At 38.4% G+C, this 23475-nt stretch overlaps 1 protein-coding gene across 2 annotated transcripts in view; it reads left to right on the forward strand.

The window, feature by feature from the left end:
• The window catches only part of LOC140730348 (mucin-4), a 96000-nt gene that overhangs the window by 63243 nt on the left and 9282 nt on the right, over window positions 1-23475 (forward strand). For both annotated transcript variants that reach the window (XM_073050638.1, XM_073050640.1), the window contains 6 exons: window positions 5913-6105; window positions 10651-10770; window positions 12819-12938; window positions 16661-16681; window positions 17100-17212; window positions 18518-18710. In XM_073050638.1, the coding sequence (XP_072906739.1) occupies window positions 5913-6105; window positions 10651-10770; window positions 12819-12938; window positions 16661-16681; window positions 17100-17212; window positions 18518-18710 (760 nt within the window). The remainder of the gene's footprint in view (window positions 1-5912; window positions 6106-10650; window positions 10771-12818; window positions 12939-16660; window positions 16682-17099; window positions 17213-18517; window positions 18711-23475) is intronic.

Here is a 23475-nt window from a genome sequence, read left to right on the forward strand (position 1 = left end):
CTGCACAATCCTGAACAATTGGGACATGAAAGGACATGAAGCCAAGCTGATCTCTCTGACAGGTAGGCAATTAATTATAGCTAACAACCTTTGATATAACCCCTTTGTAGGTTTAACAATTGATGGCTGAATGCTATTGTCCTTTAAACTATCTGTGAAAGGTCTAAGCAAATCTTTGATGTCATGATTGTAATTTATATTCCCTGTGCTGTACAGGTCACATAATCCATGTCTGACTTGCTTCCTATCTTTACTTCCCTATTCTCAATTAAGTTCTGTCAAATTTTGTGTACAAGCTGGATCATTGACGGTTCCTTTATCGTGGTAGAGAAAGGAAACGGAAAACAGGTTACTCCCCAATCTTGTCTGTAGATTTTTATTCTGTGAGTGTGACTTCCTATCATCTGTTTACTGAGTCTCTCAGACAGCTAACTCCATGAAGAAGAATGAAAATATCAGGAAGCCGATACTTATGGCCTAGAGTCTGTCAGCCTAGATTTGTGGTTTCGTTAGCTGAAACAATGCCGTGAGAGGATGTCTTTGTCCTGATGCTTCCACGTCATTTCACCCGCCATGGCAGCCTCTCAGACAGCCTGCTCCATTCTTTTCCTTTAATAGACTGTGGCCAAAGTACTGAAGCTGGCCCATCTGATGTCAGAGATCTCTGTGCATCACCAAGCGTATCTCTGCTGACTTGAATTTCAGCATCCAGACCAAAGCTAGAGGAGACACTGCAGTATAAGGCCAAGGCATTGAAATCCACCTTCAAAAGCACTTTAGTTTTTAAATTTACTTATGTCAAGAGACTTTGTTTTAAATTTTTTTTATATATGTCTTTCTCAAGGAACAAGAACAGTTCAAATGTATTTTATTCTGGACACATGCATACAAATATCACAATGGATTAATAGTTGTTGGCAATGGTGAGTTGTTACTTGCTATTGCCATGCATTTCATTTCAACATCCACAATTCCAGCAGGTTACTGTTGGACAGAGAGAGATGATTTGTAATTAAAAATTATTGCCTTGCTGAAGTAAAACGTAATATTATGAAATTATTTAACTGACTCAATAGCTACGACGTTAGTTGGGCACGATAGCTATAGAATCAGTTAAATGATCGACTATGATCTTGATGACAAGTTGATTCCTGTGTTGGATTTATGCCTGGTTAGCTTGCCCTTATAATAATTATAATGGAAACTTTTCAGTGGAACACTTCTAAGAGATGTTAAGAACTATGAGGAAGTTCATGTAGTGAAATGAAGCATCACCAAACTCTGGACTTTGGGATTAAATGTCCCTCTGCAAGTAGATCCTTGACTTTATGACTAACAGACCGCAGTCAGTAAGGTTAGGTAGCAACACCTCCGTCACAATTATTCGAAAAACTGGTGCTCCACAAGGTTGTGTCTTCAGCCCATTACTCTTCTTCCTCTGTAATGAGGACTACATGTCCAGATTTAGCTCTAACTCCATCTACAAGTTTGCAAATGATACTTCTGTATTGGGCTGCATCTCAAAGCTGGAGAACAGGAAGGAGATAAAGAGGTTAATGACATAGTGTCATGACAACAATGTTTCCCTCAATGTCCCTCAATTTCCCTCAAAACAGAGGAGCTGGTCATTGACTTTGGGGGGGGGGGATGTGGGCTGGGTGCACATGCTTCTGTCTACATCAATGGTGTTGAGATTGGGAGGTTGAGAGTTATGTTTTGTAACTTCAAAACATTAAATTAATTCAAAGGAAGACACGGGTCTGGGAATGTGGGTCTAACTTTGTTTACTTTAAGTGAGGTGTGCACATATCATGTGGTATTGTGATGACATATGCAATTCAGGTATTTATACATACAACCCATAATGAGCCATTGAAGCAAACCAGAATGCTTAGTCAAACTACAAGATAACTCAAATATTTCTTAAATATTAAACAGCAACACTCCTTCCTGCTTAGCTATAAACTCCGACTCAACACCATGTACAAGCTCAATGTGGCTTGTTGGTTGTTCTGTTTCACTGTTACGAATGTCGTTTTCACAGGACTTACCTTTTCTCCAGTATAAGTTCTTAGTTGGATACATGCAGGCTTCAGTTTAGTGTCTTTGAAATGTTGTTCAAACTCATTTTTTGGAATGACTGAAACAGCGGAACGAGTGTCCAATTCCATTTTAATTAATCTGTTGTTCACTTGTGGTGTAAGCCATATTGTTAGTTTTCACACTGTAAATCTCAAGGTTACTTAGTTCTGCGTCACTCTCATCATCACCAGAATTTTCATCAACAGCGTGCAGATTAGTGCTCTTTTTGAAACTGCAACTTGACTATTTAGCTTTTTCTCTTCCTTGAGCAGTCCATTTATTTTGACTGTCTGACATCCTCTTCGTATGTTTCCTACTTGGTCGCATTTTCTGCCTTTAAGCCTGTATTTGTTTGGGGAATGTGAGCCCCTGCCACAACGGTAATGGAATTTGTCCGGGCAGCTGATTTCTGTTTAGGTGTTGTGCTTTGTTCACACTCACTTTCATTCCTGATGGCAACTCAATCACATCTGCAGCTTCCATTGTAACTGTGATTTCGACTGCTCTTTTAAATCTAGGTTGTGCTTCAGTTGGGAGCCGTTCTTGAAAGCTTTCTTTTAAGATTCCACAAACTAACTGATCTTCCAGTGCATCATTAAGAACATTACCAAACTGACAATGCTCAGACGATCTCTTCAACTGAGCCACATACACTGAATGGACTCCCCTTCCTTTTGACTCTGCGTATGAAACCTAAAGCATTCTGCAATCAACAATGGCTTCAGTTCTACAATGTTCCTGCATTACTTTGACAATATCAGCACTTGGTATGGCAACTGCTCTACATGTGATCGAAAGAAACTGAACAGAGTTGTGAACACAGCTCAGCACGTCACAGGAACCAGCCTCCCCTCCAGAAGCAGTGGTGTGTGCCTCATGATCAACTCCTCGTGGTGTACTAATGTGTCGGTGACATCCCAATATTGCTCTCCAGACCTGGAATACCTCGCAATTAAATACCGTGGGAGATTTTAGCGCTCATTTTGATTGTTGTGTAACTCCACCTCAGACCAATGTCAAACAGGCTCTAGACAACAGATCACTGTAATCAACAGGCATGAAACAGCACATCCTGATGCCTTCCTCATCATTTTAGGGGATTTTAACCAGTTCAGCTTGGAAAAAGTCACTAAGTAATTATTATCAACATATCACCTGTAGTACTGGAGGAAACAATTCACTATTTCACTAAGATCAAGAGAGCCTACTGTGCTGTGCCATGTCTACACTTTGGAAAGTCTGAACACTTGACTGTACTCCTACTCTCTGAGTACAGGCAGAGACTGAAGACTGCTGCACCAGTAGTGAGGACCAAGAAAGTATGGACAAGGGAGGCACAGGAGTGCTTACAGGACTGCTTTGAATACTGGTCTGTATTCAGAGAGTCATCTTTGAGCCTGGATGAGTATGCCATAGTTGTCAACAACTTCATTAAAACCTGTGAGGATGAGCGTGTGCCTATGAACACTTGTTGTACATTCCCAAACCAAAGCCATGGATGAACCAGGAGGTTCGTCGTCTGCTGAGGGCTAGATCTGTGGCATTTATGTCTGGCGACCCAGGTCTGTACACGAAAACCAGGTATGGCTTCCAGAGGACTATTTCGAGAGCCAAGAAACAATTCTGAGAGAGGTTAGAAGCAACATCGGATGCACATAAACTCTGGCAGAGTTTGCAGGCCATTAGCTCCTAAAAAGCAAAAGTCAACATCATGAATGGCAGCGATGCTCACTACCAGATGAGTTCAAAGCCTTTTATGCTGACTTCAAAAGGGAGAACGAAACCACAGCTACGATACAGGCAGCATCTAGTGCCCAGTGATCTCTGTCTTGGAGGCCAATGCCAGGCTGTCTTTCAGGAGGGTGAATCCTTGTAAGGCAGCAGGGCCCGATGGAATAACTGGTAAGACTCTGAAAACTTGTGCCAAACAACTGGCAGGTGTATTCAAAGACATTTTCCGTCTCTCACTGCTACTGTTGGAAGTTCCCACCTGCTTCGAAAGGGCATAATTGTACCAGTGCCCAGGAAGAGCAGCAAGATCTGCCCTAATGACTATCACCCAGTAGCACTTACATCTATGGTGATGAAATGCTTTGAGAGGTTGGTCATGGCTAGAATCAACTCCTGTATCAGCAAGGACCTGGATCCACTGCACTTTGCCTATTGCCACGATAGGTCGACAGCAGACCTGATCTCAATGGCTCTCCATGCAGCCTTGGATCATCTGGGCAATGCAAGTACCTATGTCAGGATGCTGTTTATTGACTATAGCTCAGCATTTAACACCATCTTTCCTACAGTCCTGATCGTAAAGCTTCTGTACATCCCTCAGCAACTGGATCCTTGACTTCCAAACCAGAAGACCACAATCACTGCAGATTGGAAACAACATCTCCACCTCACTGACAATCAACACTGGTACACCACAGGGATGTGTGCTTAGCCCACTGTTCTACTCTCTATACGCTTGACTGTGTAGCTAGGCACAGCTCAAGTGCCATCTATAAATTTGCTGATGACACAACCATTTTAGACAGAATTTCAGAGGATGACGAAAGGGGGTACAGGAGCAAGACCTGTAGGTGAGTGGTGTTGCAGAAACAACCTTGCACTCAACGTCAGCAAGACCAAGGAGCTGATAGTGGACTTCAGGAAGGATAAGAAAAGGGGACACACACCAATCCTCAAAGAGGGATCAGAAGTGGAGAGAGTGAGCGGTTTTGAGTTCCTGGGTGTCAGTCTATCTGAGGATCTAACCTGGATGCATGATATCGATGCAGCTATAAAGAAGGCAAGGCAGCGACTATATTTCGTTAGGAGTTTGAGGAGATTTAGTTTGTCACCTGAAACACTTAAAAACTTCTACGGATGTACTGACAGGGTGCATCACCATCTGGTATGTGGGGTTGGGGGACTGGGGTTGTTACTGCTCAAGATCACGGGGAGTTGCAGAAACTTGTTAAGTTAGTCAATTCCATCACGGGTAGTATCCAAGACACCTTCAAGGAGCGGTGCCTTAGGAAGATGGTGTCCATCCTTCAGGACCCCCACCACCCAGGACAAGCCCGCTTCTCGTTGTTACCATTGGGAAGAAGGTACAGAAGTCTGAAGGCACACACTCAACGATTCAGGAACAGCTTCTTCTCTTCTGCCATCAGATTTCTAAATGGACATTGAACCATGAATACTACCTCACTACTTTTTATTTCTGTTTTTTTTCACACTGCTTGTTTTAACAACTATTTAATAGACATATACTCTATATGCTTACTGTAATTCAGTTTTCTTTCTCTACATTTATTGATCATGTATGCATGTACTGCTGCCATAAAGTTAACAAATTTCATGACATATGCTGGTGATATTAAACCTGATTCTGGTCTGAATCTGATTTTTTATTGACCCCATCTGTATTTCGTGTTGTCTCAGGAAATCAGGCAGTATAATCAAAGCCCCCACTCCAGAATTCCCTCTTCTCCCCTCTCCCATCAGGCAGAATATTCAAAAGCCTGAGAGCATGTACAACCAGCTTCTATCCACTGTTATCCACTTTTGAATGGACCTCTTGTAATATAAGATGAATTCTTGGTCTTACAATCTACCCCGTTATGATCTTGCACTTTATTGTTTATGTGCACTGCACTTTTTTTTGGTATCTTTTATACTTTATTCTGCATTGTCTTTGTTTTACCATATTCTAGCTAAATACATTGTGTAGTGATGTGATCTGTATAAATAATATGCAAGACAAACTTTTCACTGTATCTTGGTGCTTATGATGATAATAAACCAATAGGAATACCACTAACAATTTTCTGCTCTCATTGCAGGTTGTTGGTTGTTTATGCCCAGAGATGTTTTCAGGAGTATTCTGCTCAGACTTTCAAGATTATTGTAAAGGTCAGCCTTGTTTCCCGGGCTTGAAATGCACAAACCAAACAAGTCTACAACTTTTTCAATGTGATAGATGCCCTTCGGCAACTATTTCAAATGGGAAAGAGGGATACAAATGCTTCCTAAATGGTGAGAGTTGATTAAAATGTTCTTCTGCACTGAGTTAAAACGTGTTAGTATAATGAAATAAATAGTTTTAAAGTAGAAAGAAAACCTTCGCTGGAGCTAACCTTAAATGGAGATTTTAAAATTAAACCTATTGAAATAACTCAACTTTGATTGTTACGGCTGAATTTACAATACAGTATCAGTGTATTCAGCTTTGCTTCCAAAACTGAATTAGTGGAACAGAGGAAGAATTACAATTGCTATTACATAGCAAGTTTACTACCAAGAATTAATTTCCAGGCAAACGCATTTTTGGTCTTTTTGTAAATATTTCTCTCTAACCTCCCTGCTATATTACATTTCTCTATGATTTTTTTTCTGAATCTAAGCGTTCACTTTATTGATCTTAATGTAGTTCCTACATTTTTTCACAAGATTTTCCATTGAAATTCCAAAATGTTCATATGCAAGCTACCATATTATTTTGAGATTTTTAATTCAATATTATGAAAGAGTAAGGATTCATAAACCACTTAAAGCAACTAGGATACAGGCCATCCCTGGGTAATGAACAGGTTCCATTCTTACAGACATCCTTAGTTGACTTTGTTCATAAGTTGCAAAATGCAGAAAAGTGACTTAATATGGTAGCCACACTTCCACAGTCTTGTAATGAAAAGCAGACTGATTTGAAAAAACAATTATGAAAAGTGGAGAGAGGAAACTACAGTCACTTTATTAGGTACATCTGTACACCTGCTTGTTAATGCAAATATCTAATCAGCCAATCATATGATTGACCTCATGATCAAAAGTTTCAGTTGTTGTCCAGACCAAACAGCAGAATGGGAAAGAAATGTGATCTGAGTGACTTTGACCATGGAGTGATTGTTGGTGTCAGCCTAGGTGGTCTGAGTATCTCGGAAACTACTGATTCCTTGGGATTTTCATTCACAGCCACCTCTAGAGTTTTTAGAGAATGGTGCGAAAAACAAAAACAAAAGTCCTGTGTGTGGCAGTTCTGTGGACAAAAGCACCTTGTTAATGACAGAGGTCTGACAGGTTGGCCAGACTGGTTCAAGCTGACAAGATGCGACAGTAACTCAAATAACTGCACATTACAACAGCAGCGTGCAAAAGATGTGCATAGCACATTTAACATTGAAGTAGATGGGCCATTGTAGCAGAAGACCATGAACATACATTCAGTGGCCACTTTATTAGGTACAAGATGTATGCACCTAGATCAAACTTAAGAATTTAATAATATCATAGGAGTTCACTCATATGTATGGGTGTCCATCAATTGGGCATTGGTAACCCAGGGAGAGCCTTGTTGATAAACTGATGAGTACCATGGAAAGCCAGAGAGTCATAGAACACTACAGCACAGAAGCAGGCCTTTTGGCCTATCTAGACTGTGCAAAAGTATTAATCTGCCTAATCTCATTGAGCTGCACATGGATCATAACCCTCCATACTTCTCTCATCCATGTACCTATCCAAATTCCTCTTAAATGGTGAAATCGAACCCATATCCATCACTTCTGCTGACAGCTTGTTCCACACACTCACCACACTCTGCGTTAACAAATTTCCTCTCATGTTCGGCTTAAACATTTCATCTTTCACCCTTAACCCGTGACCTCTAGTTGTAGTCTTACCCAATCTCAGTGGGAAAAAGCTTGCTTGAATTTACCCCATCTATACCCCTCATGATTTTGTATACCTCTATAAAATCTCCCCTCAATCTTCAACGTTCGAGCAAGTAAAGTCTTAGCCTTTGCCTGTAACTCAGGTCCTCAACTCCTGGCAACATCCTTATAAATTTTCTCTGCACTCTTTCATCTTATTGACATCTTTCCTGACCAAAACTGCACACAATACTCCAAATTAGGTCTCACCGATGTCTCATTCAATTTCAACATAACATCCCAACTCCTGTACTCAATAGGAGGCCAATGTCCCAAAAGCTTTCTTTACGACCCTATCTACTACCTACCTGTGACAACACTTTGAAGGAATTCCCTGATCTCTCTGTCCTACCACACTCATTGTTTGTCCTCCCAAAAAAATTTACCCACTGCTGACATCAGGCTTACCAGCCTAAAATTTCCTTGTCTATTCTTTGAGCAATTCTTAAACAACAGAGCAACATCAGCCATCCTTCAGTCCTCCATTTTTTCCATAATTAACCTGAAACTAATGGCTTTGTGATCACTCTGCAAAGTCTTCCGCTACACAAACTACTGTCACCTGCCCTGCCTCATTCCCTAATAGGAGATCTGAAATCAAGCTCTCTCGTTGGGACCGCTAAGTACTGATGAAGGAAACTTTCCTGAACACTTTTGACAAAGTTTATCCCATCCAGCCCTTTTACAGTATGGGAGTCCCAGTCAATATGTGAAAAGTTAAAATCACCTACTATCACAACCTTATGTTCCTTGCAGCAATCTGTGATCTGTCTACAGATTTGATCCTATAAATCCTGTGGATTGTTGGGCGGTTTAATGTAATCCCATTAGCATTTGCATCCCTTCTTTACCCTTCATTTCCACCTATGTAACCTCAGTAGTTGAGCTCTCCAGTCTGTCCTGTCTGAGTGCTACAGTGACATTTTCCTTGACTAGTAATGCCATCCCTCCTCCTTTAATCCACCTATCATGTCTAAGACAATGGATGCCTGGAATTTTGAGCTGTCAGTCCTGCTCTCCTGCAACGAAGTCCCATTAATGGCTACAATGTCATAATTCCACGTGCTGCTCCATGCCCTGAGCTCATCCACTTTTCCTACAAAACTCCGTGCCTAGAAATATACACAACTCAGAACATTAGTCCCACCATGCTCCACCTTTCAATTCCTGACTCTGTATGTAGGCTTAACAACATTTTTCACCACAACCACTCCACCATCTCCAGTGCTCTGGTTCCTATCCCCACTTCTTCCCCACCCCCATGCAAGATGGTGGTGAAATCAAATTGTATGATCAATATCAGTAATGATGGCTAAGATATTACCAAACTTTTATTAAAACCCTTGATGTCTTCAAGAAGGAAGATTGCTCTTCTAATCTGATCTTTCCTATTTTGGTTGATTTTAAACCAAATCCAAAATGATTCAGCAAGATCCTGCAGGCCTTTAGAAGGCAATAACAGATAGATTTTCAAAGCTTAAACGTGACTGAAAAACTAAAAATAAAATTAAATATGAGATTGAAAAGCAAGGCCAGAGGATAATCATCTCTAGATTGTTACCTACCGCCAAATCAATGAAGTGAAACAATGTGGCTGCATGGGGGCGAATGATCTGTATTCTTGGTGAATCCTAGAGCAAGGGGAAGATTATACTGAAGTGATACCTCATGCATTAGGGGAAGATAAATATACTAAATGAGAGTGGATGGATCTAAACTAATACGGCAAAGGAGCGATATGGGAAAAAACATAGAAACATTGAAAACCTACAGCACAGTACGGGCCCTTTGACCCACAATGCTGTGCCCAACATGTATTTACTTTAGAAATTACCAAGGGTTACCCATGGCCCTCTATTTTTCTAATTCTACTGAAAAAAAGGAAAGATTAATAAAGTCAGTAGAACTGAAATAGAAACCAAACAGTGAAAATTTGTAAATAGAGAGAAAAAAAGAGAGTGGTCTTGATGTAAAAGATAGCAACTATTACAGATGTTCATCACACTGAAATATTAATTCTTTTTGCTATCTTGAAGTTTGCTCTTTGACCTGTTGAGTATCCCCAGCATTTGCTCTCGTTTCAGATTTGTGGGAAAGAGATAATGCCTAAATCATAACTCTGTAAGTAGTAAGAATAAGAATAGGCCACCATCTCCTTGAGCCCGTTCCACAATTCAGTGAGAATACAATTGATCCAGTTTCTTTTGTCCACTTTCTTACCCTCTCACTTCGATTTCCTTATTGACGAAAAACCCATCATCTCAGCTTCAAATACGTTCACGGATTTGGCCTCCACAGCTTTCGGGATAAGGAATTCCAAAGACTCACAATTCCTTGAGACAAAGAAATCTTTCTCATCAGTTTTAAATGGCCTCCCCCGATCCCCACATTCTTAGAGGAGTTTCTCCCATAATCATTTTTCCTGCATCTATTCTGTCCAGTTCCCTAACATTCTTATATTTTGCAAAAAGGTCACATCTTATTTTTCGAATCTCTAATGTGTACTGATCCGTACTGTTCAGAATTTCCTTATAAGACAATCCCTCCAAACCAGGAAGCAATGTAGTGAACCTTCTCTGAATGACCTCCAATGATAATATATCTTCTTAAATTTCTGATGGCTTCAGGATGTGAATTTTGATAAAACTGATTTTGTCAATGGGATAGAAGGCATGGACCTGTAAAAGTGACTCCTATGTCTTGTGCATGATGCACCAAAAAGTATAATTGAAAGGATATAGATTACAACATTTGTTTATGTTGCATATCAGCAGGTAGCATTGGAAGATGGTTATTTTAATTTCTTGAATAATGTCATTTAATTTTATGTTCTTGGATTAATCCCTTCTTACAACCTGTTAATTTCTTTCAGATAAATGTCTTCCACCATTTCCTTTCCCCTGCCACGAATTAGCCAACTGCTTCAGCACCATTGACAGCTATGTTTGTCAGTGCAAGCCAGGGTTTACAGGTGATGGAAGTAATTGCACAGGTAAATGCTAAAAGCTCAAAGTAATTATTGGACACATTCTGCAAACTGTCACAGAGATTGTGGCATTTCAATGACATGAACAACATTCCATTCTTCTCTAACCTCCAGAATAAATTTAAAGGAACCGGGCCAACATTGCAGTTCCCTTAGGGAAGACATTTAAGTAAATCATGAACCCAGGCAAACAAAATAAAAAGGTGTATTTCTAGCTCGGGTATCCTTCTTTGCCAGCTTAATAAATATCCATGGCTCAACCTGAGATCTTAGTTTGTAAGCTGAAGTGTCAGCCAAGAGACTTGGACTCATATTTCAGTAAAGAGCAAACTACTGAATGAACTGAGCATGAAAACAGTCTCTTTGTCCCAGCTGGTCCATGCTGACTGAAGCTAGTCCTGTTTGTTACTATTTGGTCAATAAGCACCTAAACATTTCCAATCTATGTACTTGTCCAACCATCCATTAAAAATTATTATTGTAGCAGCAGGTGTCAAAGCAGTGTCATTGAAGTTGGGGGATGGGGGGGGAGGTTGTTGTCGACCTTTTGGATCAAAGTGCAGGATGTCAACCAAACCGTTGACATTCCTTTCCTCCATAGACGCTGCTTGACCTACTGAGGTTTATTCCTTGCACTAGATTCCAGCATTTGCAATCTCTCATGTCTCCACTGACACTTCAGTTGTGGAGGTGCCATTGTTTAGAAGAAACATTAAACTGAGACTCCATCAGATCTTCAGGTGGACATAAGTGATCCCAGGAATCAATGTAGTGATATTCCAATTGTCCAGGCTGATACTTATTATTGCATAACACATAACTAAAAGACAAATTGGTCATTAATTGGTCATTATCATATTAATAATTGTGGAAATTATGATTAAATTAGTTCTATTATAATTCTGTTACTATATATCTACTCATTGGCTATAAAGAGTTTTAGGATGTCCTGACGTTGTGAAAAGTGGTTTGCAATAAGACGTTTTTCTTATCACTGAAAATCAGAAGTCCTTGCAGAGTCCAAATAACAGTTAATCTTCCGTACAATCTATCACATTATGCATCCAGGGCACTACTTCCCACTGATTTCTTGAATAAATGCTGTAAAGAGGATTTATTTGCTATTAAATGTGATTGGCCAGCACATTGCCTGGTGTGAAATGGTGTTGTATAGAACAAATTAATTCAGGAAAGAAGGTGATACATTTAACACATTCTAGTCCAGCACACTGACAGATTTTAACGGAGCTACTGCAAGCAAAGGTTGTGCTGATGAAACAAATAACTTTCTTGAATCATAGGTTCGATGCAGCACAGCTCAGGGTACATGACCCATCAATTCATTGTTAAAAAGTCTGTTCAGTCCTATTGCCTTGCTCCTTCCTCACGGTTACATCCACAGTAACCATTCCTGCTGGAAACTAGCATCGTCAACCTCAATGCAGTGGTGTTGCTCAGTCTTTTTCTTCCCATGATCTTTGCCATGGCATTTGGAGTAGAGCTTATCAAAACAGAGAACAGATTGCAGTGATATAAATTAACACAACATTTTAACCACAGTTAGCATCCTCATTTGTGCTTCAGAACATCAAATGTACCACCAACATTTTAAAAACACCTGTGTTAACAATGGCATTATCATTTATACCATACCTCCAAATATTATCAATACATTCCTATGGATGGTGCCACGCAAGCTGCAAGTAATTTCATATTCATATATGCTTTACCAAAGCAGCTTTTTCTGAATGTGACAGATATTTTGATATTGCTTGTTGGGCCACCCTCCCAATGCTGAGGAAGTAAAAGTTCTAGAAATAGTCAGGACATCTAGGCTTTTGAATATTACAGGTTCTTCCAATCATATCATTAAATGTTGTATTTGGATTAACTAAGGTTGAGATTGCAAAGAAATGAGAATGTCAGAAATAGGTGCTGAGTAGGCAGAACTCAAGAGTTAAGTGAAATATTTTTCTGTTGTTGGCTTTATGTTTGCTCAATATTTAAACTTTCTGTTGTAGTTATATCATCTTAGAATTATCTCCTGTTTACAGATATTGATGAATGTAAGAACATGACCTTTTGTTCCAGTGCTAAGTATGAATGCATAAACACTTTTGGCTCTGTTCGATGTGCCTGCCGGTATCGCAGTGAAGATGGTTCTACAACTTGTGGTTTGTATGAGAAAAATACCAAATTGTACATACCTTAAAATCTTAAAATATGTTTATGAGGACATAGGTACCAAACAATCCATATTACATTCAGTTACATTTTTATCTTGTTAAATTATGAACATAGATGTATCTGTACCCAGAAACAAATAAGCTATTTTTATTACTCTATAAATATGATTATGTCTTAAGAATTTCATCTGATATCTTTAAAAGGTCTTTAATGAAAATGTTGCATAACTTCCACTTTAATTGTAGTTGCTTCACTTTCACCATTATACACATCTGGTTTGTTTCCACAAAGCCATTTCTCTTCATTGAAGCCTCTTCTCATTTTGACAACAATCACAATTTCCTTTACTTTTCATAGAAGAGCGGAATTCTTATGTTGGATAATCTTTAACAATGAAATATGTACTAAAATACATTTTGATTATTTCAACAAAATCAGATGTTAACCTTTTCTCATTCCCCACTTCTATTTCATTTTGTTCATTGTTCAAGTCCCTCTGGTCACATTATCAGTTTGGGTGACCTTTGAGGCACTGCTCCATTACATGAATTCTTACAGATATGGCCGTTCTTTGCTGCTTGCACTACCTGCAGTGCCAATTCCATGGATGAGGCTTATCTCATTGTAAACAGCAATAACTCAGCTCTGATCAGTCAACTTACTCTACTGATCTAACTTCAACTTCAATACCCACATGCGCCAACTTGCAGCTTCAGTCAAATTTCAATCCATTTCAGAAGCAGCCCGTTGCACTCTAGCTGATAAGCTATTGAACAATCTATTAAGTTCCTAATTCAAGTTAGAATTTCACATAGAGGAACCAGAAAGGAAAGAAAGAAAAACTACCCGGCTGGCAAAAGGGTTCTGTTTTTTTTCCAATGTCCCAGGAAGATTTTTGTGATGAATTAGTCAACTTATAGATCTTTGTACACTGGAATACTCAGTTCTCCCCATGTCAAGATTACACAAGAAGCAAAGGCACCTGGATCAATTTGTTATTATAAATCGTAGGTTGTTCTCACTTTCATTTTCCGCCCTTAATACATGTGAAATTGAGCAAATGTCTGAAAATGATTGTGAGAGCAACTTGCATGCACGCATGTAGGATAAAACACAATAAATTGTTCTGTGGCTTATTAGGCAAACTCTTGTTATTTTTCTGTTACACTATGTCATTCCAGCTGGTACAGAGTCAACCAAAGATACAGGACAATTGTTTAATGACAAAATGGACAGTATCAAATCACCTTTTTAAAGATGTGTGCTATGAGTTCACTTGCCAACTATCGCTCCTATGAGAATTAAATTACAGGAACCAACAATAAAAATCATACTCAAACCTAATTTAATGTAATCTTATAAGGACAAGAGTTTGTTAGGTTTAGGATGGAGGATGGGGTGATGTGTTGCTAATTGCATGATGGCCTAGAAACTGCAGTTCATAAAATGTGGTTTGTTGATTGGGACTCAGGCAGCATGAATACTTATTTTGCTAACGCTAATCTAACTGTTGGCTGAAAATATCAGCAGGGAGTACAAAGTTGTAACTTGCCAATATCAGTGAAAGCCTGATTAGAATACTCTAAGTATGGTTGGAAAAGGCTTGGGCAGTGTTGGGGCTAGGGAAGATGATATGGGGTAAAGTGAGGGATAGAACAACATAAAACAAATTCCAAGAACTCTGCTAGCTTCTTCATATAAAAAGATAGAACACAGAAGGGAAATTTTATATTCACTGTAGGACTTAGGAACACATTTTTAAAAAGCAGCTGTAGAGGTCAATGCCAGATACCAGATGCTGCAAGAGTTAAATGACTCCACTTAATGGATAAGGTTACTGGATTAATCGCTCCACTAAATGGATAAGATTACTGAATGAATCTTCAAATATAATATTTTGCTAATGGCACCACTAGCCTCGGGCACTATGATCAAGTCGTTCCCCCCAACCTGTCTCCACCCCCGTTCGCCCATCAACAATTTCCATCAGTCATGACTCATATCCATCTTGCTGCAGGAGGACCTGCCTTTTGTAAGAGACTCACTCATGCAAAATATCATATTTGCAATGATATTATTTTGTTCATTGATGATGTGCAGGAGCTGAAACTATGGAGATAATTGGCATTCTCAGATAGAATCCTATCACATCTGACATCCCTTTTATACCACAGGCCCCTGTGACCGAGAAGCTACAAAGTTCCTTTCCAACCCAACCACCTCACAGAACCAAAGTTTACAGCTCTGCCATTTTCTTTACAGACATTTAATGTGTGCAATTATGCAATGCGGATAAAGAACAGCAAGGAGGAAATGATAATGAAGGCATATTATCACTTGATTGAACACTTAAGCAATCAGTTCAGATATCACACCTCATTGTAAAAACAGATTAGAGGGGTTGGGGTGGAGGGTGGATTGAATATGGTGAAACATGGCATTGATGGCCTGCAGACAGGACAGGGTGCAAAGGTGAAATAATTCTGTTTGCTAGAGGGTAAAATTAGAATCCGATTTAATCTCACCAGCATATGTCATGAAATTTGTTAACTTTGCAGCAGCAGTACAATGCAGTGCATAATATTGAGAAAAAACTGCAAATTATATTAAGTATATATATACTAAGTAGTTAAATTAAATAAGTAGTGCAAAAGTAGAAACTAAATTAATGAGGTCGTGTTCATGGGTTCAATGTCCATTCAGAAATTGGATGGTAGAGGGGAAGTTGTTCCTGAATCGTTGAGTGTGTGCCTTCAGGCTCCAGTACCTCCTTCCTGATGGTAGCAATGAGAACAGGGTTTGTCCTGGGTGATGGGGATCCTCATTAATGGACACCACCTTTCTGAGGCATCGCTCCTTGAAGACATCCTGGATACTGCAGAGACTAATGCTCATGATGGATCTGACTAAGTTTCCAACACGCTCCAGCTTACTATGATCCTGTGCAGTAGACCAGCTCACCCCCCAACCCCCTTAGTAGATGGTGATGCAACCAGTTAGTTTATATCACAGATGATTCAAGTGAGGAAGTTGAAGGAAGGAAGCTGAAGGTTATGTATGATGTATTGACCTATCAGCCAGAAAACCTGCCTTCATTGACAAGAACTATGGTGGAATCCTGCACCAGCCCGACAGAGGATAAAATTCAGGATCTAACTTTCATTTTCCTGGGGCAGAAGTAGTGAACAACACTCACAAAACAAAATAATGTGGATTCTGAAAATCTGAAATTGATACTGGAAAAAAGGGAAGGATTGCATTCTGTAAAGTTAATTCTGCACATAAGTGCAGAATCTGAGCCTTCCCATTCCGATCTCATTGTTTCAGGCACCACAGTGTTCTAACAAAACTCAATGTAAACTCAGGCAGTATTTTACAGTTTAAGGGTTCTAAATGGGGCGAATTTCACCATAGATATTAAAGCTAAACATGTACTCGATAATAATCTGTCACACATACTCATTTCCTGATATTTGCTTTGATAAACTTTAGCAAATCATTATTACAAAAGACAAAATCAAGACTGTTACTTCAGAGGAAGATCACAATAAAAAGTGATCATTTCAAATAAATATTTTAATCAAATGGAATTTTGATATATTACAGAATTCTAATTCCATCTTTGCTTTCAGATGAATACGATGTGAGTACATTGTACATTTTTCTTTTAGACCATTTAATAATATACTTACTTTGATTCTTTTTACAGATGAAACTTTAAATCCACCAGGTATTGTTATTATTATTTTTTTTCATCTGAGACCTGTGTTGATTGTTCAATGTGATATCTTAGCTTCTCAGAACTTTCTCCTAGTCAGTCTTAATGAATCCAGCAGAACTCTAGTATTTCCGATAGCTACACAAGAGCTTTGTAGGGGAAATGACAAGCTAACACTTCCCACTCATCACAATATGGGGACACTTCACTTGGTTTGATAAAGTTTAATGTACTGTATGTGAAAATTGTATCTTTTGCTAATGAGAAAGAACCAAAGAAATGTAAAGTTGATTCTATAAACCAACAGTTGTTATTTCCCATTAGAGAAATACTTAAGCTTAAAGGATTGTGTGGCAATATTATAAGACATAAAATTCGATGTCAATTATCTAGGCAAGTCTTACTCTGGAATTGTATGCTTTCTGTTTAGGTTGGAACATATTCAAATGTACACTTAATTGGAAAAGTTTAAAGAAATCTGAAGATCTCTTGAACGTTAACAGTGCTTCATTTAAGGACCATGCTAAAAAATATGCTGAAAAGGTGAGATGCATATTTCGTTCACTGAGATTTATTTTATTTTAACATTCTCCCTTTGCAAATAAAACACAGTTTGCAATGTAATCTTTGAGCGCATCAAAGTGATTTTGTGCAAAAATTACTCCTTGATTATGTTTCCATGATAAACAGCACGATTGCTGTTACTTGAATGCTGCATACACTAATTTCAGTTTCAACTCGCATCAGATCAAAATACCCTAAGTTCCTTATGAATCACAATCTTCATGTACTATTGAAACTCCTGATTTAATGTACAAAATATTTTGCCAATATATTGAGAAACTGAGGATTGGCCAGAGGCTTAATAAAGATATAAATTTATCGTTGTCTGACTGAAATCAGCCTCTGAGAGAAGAAGTTCTTTCTCAAATCTCCCTATAAACCTCTCATTCCTGATCTTAAACCTGTTGCTCCTGGTCTTAAACATCACTGCCAATCTACTCAATCTATTCCTCTCATAGTTTTGTATATCTCTAGTGGGTTCTCTGTCAGCCTCTTCATAACAGAAACATTTCACCCCAGGCATCATTATGGTGAATCTTCTCTGAACGATTGTTGGAGTAATCATGTCCTTCTTATGTCATGGCAGCCAGAAATGCACAACATATTCCAGCTGTGACCCAATCAGTGTTTTATGAAGTTGTGTCAAGATATTCCTGCTCTTATACTTTTGTGCCTCACCTAATGAAGGCAAGCAACCCGTATTCCCTTTTCACCAAACCATCTACCTGTGTTGCCATCTTTAAGGATGTTTTGATATACATTAAGATCCCTTTGTTCCTCAATAATTCTCAGGATCCTCTATTTTTGGCTTCCCAAAATGCATCGTTTCACATTTCACCGTACCAACTTTCCAGCTGATCAATATCATTCTGTGGTCTAAAGTTACCTCCCTCATTATCAAAAACACCACCAAATTTTGTGTCATCTGCAAACTACATAGTCTTAACCCCAGTAACCATGTGGAGATTTTTCTTATTCATTTGCAGCATACAGGCATTTCTCATACATTCTGTTTGCCTCATCCACTTTCCAATGAATGACAGGACTTTGTTAAGATCAAGTCAAGGGAGAAATTATACACTATGGCCATAATGAGTGAGAATAAAACTTGTAATTTTAATTGAAAGAGTCAATAAAAATGGAAAAGGAAAAATGCCAGAATTCAATCCATATTACATTTACCACTTGTGCTGCTATGTTGCTTTTGAAATAGATTTAAAAATATTAGATTGCTAGCTACATTTTTTCATAGTGTAAATTTCATCTTTTTTTTTGCTTTTACAGCTTAATAATATTCTGAGCCTAGGATTTGAAAATAAGTTTTACAATCTCAGTTTAAAGTCGTTCCCAGATGGAGGCCCTTCAGCTGAATACCACGTGAATGTTTCCAGTGATACACCTCATTGGTTTGTTCGGGACTTTTTGATTCAAGTTGCTGAATACTATGGAGTTCAGCCATCACGTATTTCAGTAGAAGGTACGTTATTAAGTTTCATATCAAAGCAAAACAGCTGTACTTTAATTCTATTTGAACAAGTGCAATAAAGAGTGCTTCTGTTTGATAAAGTATCATCAAGTAAGTCACTTTTTCCTCCACATTTAATCAGTAAATCAAGTTTAACCGCTCAACTGAGATTACAGAACACTGTTTTTGCATTTGTTCTCCAGGTTAAATGAAGTAATGGAAATATATTCAAATTGCTTGTTTTTTTCTGTCTGCAAGTTCGAGTTCAGTTTGAGCTTATGGCCAGTGTATGTTGTTGTACAGCTGATTTTGTAATCAATCCCAAACAGGGAAAGATCTATTTGCCCAGTTATTTCCATTCCTCAAAACAGCCAGGCACTAATGCTCTCAGTAGGTCAGGCAAAGTAACAGCTAATATTTTCCTGAAAGGCCACTCCATGCAAATGCAATGCTTCCTCAGTGTCTGGTGGAGTGATCACTAATAGGCTCTGCAGGCGCACACCCAATGTATTTTGGAGTCAGTTCAGTAGAGAAGAGAGTGCAGATTTCAAGAAAAAAATTACAATGTGATGCACTCAGTAATGTGCAGAACCATTCAGCATAAGGAACATGTGTTTGCAGTCCACTCATTTAAGTAATTATCAGCAAGAAATGGATGATTTTACCGGAGTATGGAAACAATAGATTGCTGACAGCTTAGGTAGAGTTTTGGCACTGCAGACTTACCCCAGGAAAACGTATGTGGACTACACCAAATCAAATAAATGGAGAAAGTGGACCATATAAAGGACAGAAATAATTTTTATCCCACAGAAAGCACAAGTGAATGGTGTTCTTTAAAATGAGTTGACACCATTGATAAAGGCAGAGTGCTTTTATAAGTCTTCAGTCTGGATTCTGAGTAGAAACACTGGATCAAGCAAACATTATTCATTAAGATGTCATTTGCATAAATTAGCAATACATCCATCTTGTTGAGAAAGCTTCCAAGACAAAAAAATACTCTGTGTATTTTCAACATAGATTTACTTTTAAACAACTATATTACAGAAATTATTAAACATCTGAGAACCTTTGTCTATCACAAGGCATCACAGTCTATCAGCTTCCATGAAATGTTCTGATACAGTTCACTCCTGAAGACACAGTCCTTTACCACTGAGTCAGAATCATTGAGTTATTTAGCATAAAATGACGCTGACTATGCCTAATCGGTCCTTGCCCTTTCCAAATGCAGCTGGCTCCTGTCTCTCAGAATTCTTTGCAATAATCTTCCCATCTCTGATGTTAGGTACACTGGTCTGAATTCCCCTGGTTTGTCCTTACAGCCCTTCTTAAATAAAGGCACAATATTAGCCACCCCACCCCCCACCCCAAGTCTTCTGGTACCAATGTCACTGCCAGAATCTCAGCAACTTCTACCCTTGTTTCCCACCGTCTTCTAGGATATTCACGGTCAGGCGAATTATTGATCTTCATGCTCCTTAAGATTGCCAGCACCTCCTGTAATAGGCAACGATGCACTGCTTGCTGATAGTTTTATTGTTTTGAGGTTGTGGGAGTGATGGTTGCAGGAGATGATGTTGGTGTTGGGAAGGGAGTTAACATCAGAGCTTTCAAAAGTAGTATATTGTTACCTAGTCACTCTAGAGCAGGGGTTCCCAACCTGGAGTCTACGAATCTCTTCCTTAATGGTAGGGGTCCATGTAATAAAAAAGGTTGGAACCCCCTGCTCTTGAGGGTCATGGAGATTGGATCCCAAGTATCTGGGTTTGGATCATTTCCACTACGGATTCTTTCTTCTTTTACATGCTTAATGTTCCAATAAAAATTACCAAGCTCCAGGGTTTACAAACAAGACCACTGTGCAAGTCAATTAGGTAAAATATTTGTTTTCCAACATGAAATGCAGATATATTCAAATATATATAGTCCAAACTCAGTGACCTTTAGCAAAAAATTCCTCAAACCAAAGTTAATCCATCTTTGTATATAAACAAAAAAATGCCAGAAATATTCAGTAGGTCAACATATTTCTGCAGAGAAAAATATGCTCAACACTTCAGGCTGATGACCTTTCATCAGAATTGAAAGAAGTTATAGAACAGATGGAGAGAAGGACTGGATTGTCAGTGATAGGGTGGAGAGGGTGGAAACTAAAACAGGTTAAATGACTCAAGTAATGATAGTGGGAAGAAAAGAATAAAAGGAGAGGTATTGAATTACCAGCAATTCATGGGAAAGCCCTGTGGAAAGGTCAGTGGGTGTTGGTGTACGTGGAAGAGTGAACAATTGTTATGTACGGAATAGTTCCCTTGGAATATTGGAGATAAACATCTAATTTTGATCATCGTTCTTTTGTCTGTCTTCTTATAACTGCATCGACTGGTTACCAGTACATCAATTACTGGAAACATTTCTTTATTCATGTTTAAGAATATGAGCATTAATTCTCCTCCAAATACCTCCGCTCTCAGGAAAACTATAAGGAGTAGTTTCAATTTTCTTAGTAACTAAGTAATTGGCCCTCCCACCATTTTACCTTTCCAGCAGCCTTTTTTCTGCATCATTTGTAAGATTTAGGTATTTTGTCCAAAATATTGTGTTTGGAATTGAACAAAATGTACTAGCCTAATCAATGTTTTATAAAGGTTGAGTAGAACATCATTTATTTGGCAAAACTTTACATGTAATAAAAACATGGATCAGATGTGCTTCCCAAAAGCCTTTTCAACATGTCCTACCAAAATAATAAATTTATGTATGTATGCCTCCAAGGTCTCTTTGGCATCCCCTGCCCTCCTTAAAACTGTACCATTTTATTTTTTTTTTATTGGCATGCTTCTAACAAAGTATCTAAGCATTTCCCTACATTAAATTTAATTTGTCAGATGTCTATCATCCTGAACTTTATATAATTGTAATTGTGAGTTTCATATAATCTGCAAAGTTTTGAATTGTATCTTATACACCCAACTGCAGGTTATTAACTCTTCAGTTTAAACATAACTTCGTACAAAAGGAAGTCACTGTGTCCTTTAATCTACATTTACAAGTTAACTGTTTAATCACACATTTTTTCTTACAGTACTTGCTCACTCTCTTTTGAAACTTCTTATAGAATCAGTTTTCACCATCTTTTCAGATAGAGTGCACCAACTGACCACCCTCAATAAAAAACAAACTCTATTTATTTATAATTGTGAAGAAAGCACACAACAGAGTTCACCTATCCTATCAAAATCATTCATCATCTACAAAACCCCTTCCTGTTCGCCATAAACACAAGAGATTCTGCACCTGCTAGAGATCCAGAGCAGCACATACAGAATGCTGGAAGAACTTAGCAGGTCAGGCAGCATCTACACAGAGCAATAAAGAGTCAGTGTTTCAGGCTGAGTCCCTTCATCAGTCCTAATGAAGGGTCTCAGCCTGAAACATTGACTCTTTATTCCTCCTCCAGCATTTTGTGTTTGTTAGTAGGTCACCACTTGCTATCATCTCCTAGCCTTCTCTGTTCCTAGAAGAAGAGTCTGAACTTCTCCAATCTTTCCTACAGCTGAGGTCCCACATCCCAGGTAATGTAACAATTGATGAAGTCATCTGATTGATAGTTGAATGTCAACATTTTGTGAAAGGGAAAATAATATTGGGATCTACTATGAAATAAAAACATAAATTACTGTAAACACTCATCAGGTCAGTTAGCATCTATGGAAAGAGAAATTTGCTCTTTGTCCAATAATTAATTATGGCTTTTGCATATCTCTTTAAATACCCTCATTAAATTATCAACTAAATGGCTTCAACAATGGCTTATCAACTAAACAACCTGAGCCCCACTCTGCTAATTATATTCCTTTTTTCCTACCAATCCCTCTCCCTTCCTCTCTGTAACTTAAAACTTACTTTTTTTTCTCTTGAGGAACTCAGCAGGTCAGGCAGCATCTGTGAAGAAAATGAACAGATGACATTTCACACCAAGACCCTTTATCAGGACCTGACCTGATCTTCTTGGTGAAGGATTTTGGCCCAAAATGTCAACATACATTTTCCTCCAGAGATACTTACATCTTATAAAAATCCAAATATATTATATCCATTGGTTCTCTTTTATATATTCTATTAGTCACATCCTCAATGAACTTGAACTTTAAATCCATTTATTCTTTTTAAGTTGTTCTCCATCTTTCATTATAGAGTCTAGCATTTTCCCTACCACTGACATTAATAGGTTAAAAAGTCAATATTTCCCTGTTTGTTTTCTTCATTAGTGGATTAGTTTTTCTACTCTCCTTTCCACAGCATTACCAAAATCTACAGCACTTTGGTAAATGATAACTTGAGCATTCACTATCTTTTAAGCCACATCATTCTGGAATATAAATCATTTGGTCCTGGGGATTTATCAACTTGCAAGTTCATCAGCTTCTGTAGTGTTATCTTTACTAAATCTTTGGTTCCTTATTCTCAGCCCATGCTTCATCCTCTAATACATCTGTTAAGCTTTGTGTGTTTTTCTCTGTGAAGCCAAGTAATTGTTTAATTCCTATGACAGTTCCTTGTTCTTGATTATAAAGTCTTGTCTCTTGTAGACCTCCTTTGCACCTTTTCTAAGTTTTTAAAATCATTCTTAAGTGGATGTATTGAACCGTTTGAGATCTAACCAGTATCCCTTTAGACAATAGATGTTGTTTTCCTGTCATCAAGGGAACTAAATCCTTTTGAACTAAGCTGGCTTGCCTGATGAGATATTGGGGCACTAATTTATCTCTGC

This window comes from Hemitrygon akajei, chromosome 7 (assembly GCF_048418815.1).
Source record: "Hemitrygon akajei chromosome 7, sHemAka1.3, whole genome shotgun sequence".
Classification (NCBI taxonomy): Eukaryota; Metazoa; Chordata; class Chondrichthyes; order Myliobatiformes; family Dasyatidae; genus Hemitrygon; species Hemitrygon akajei.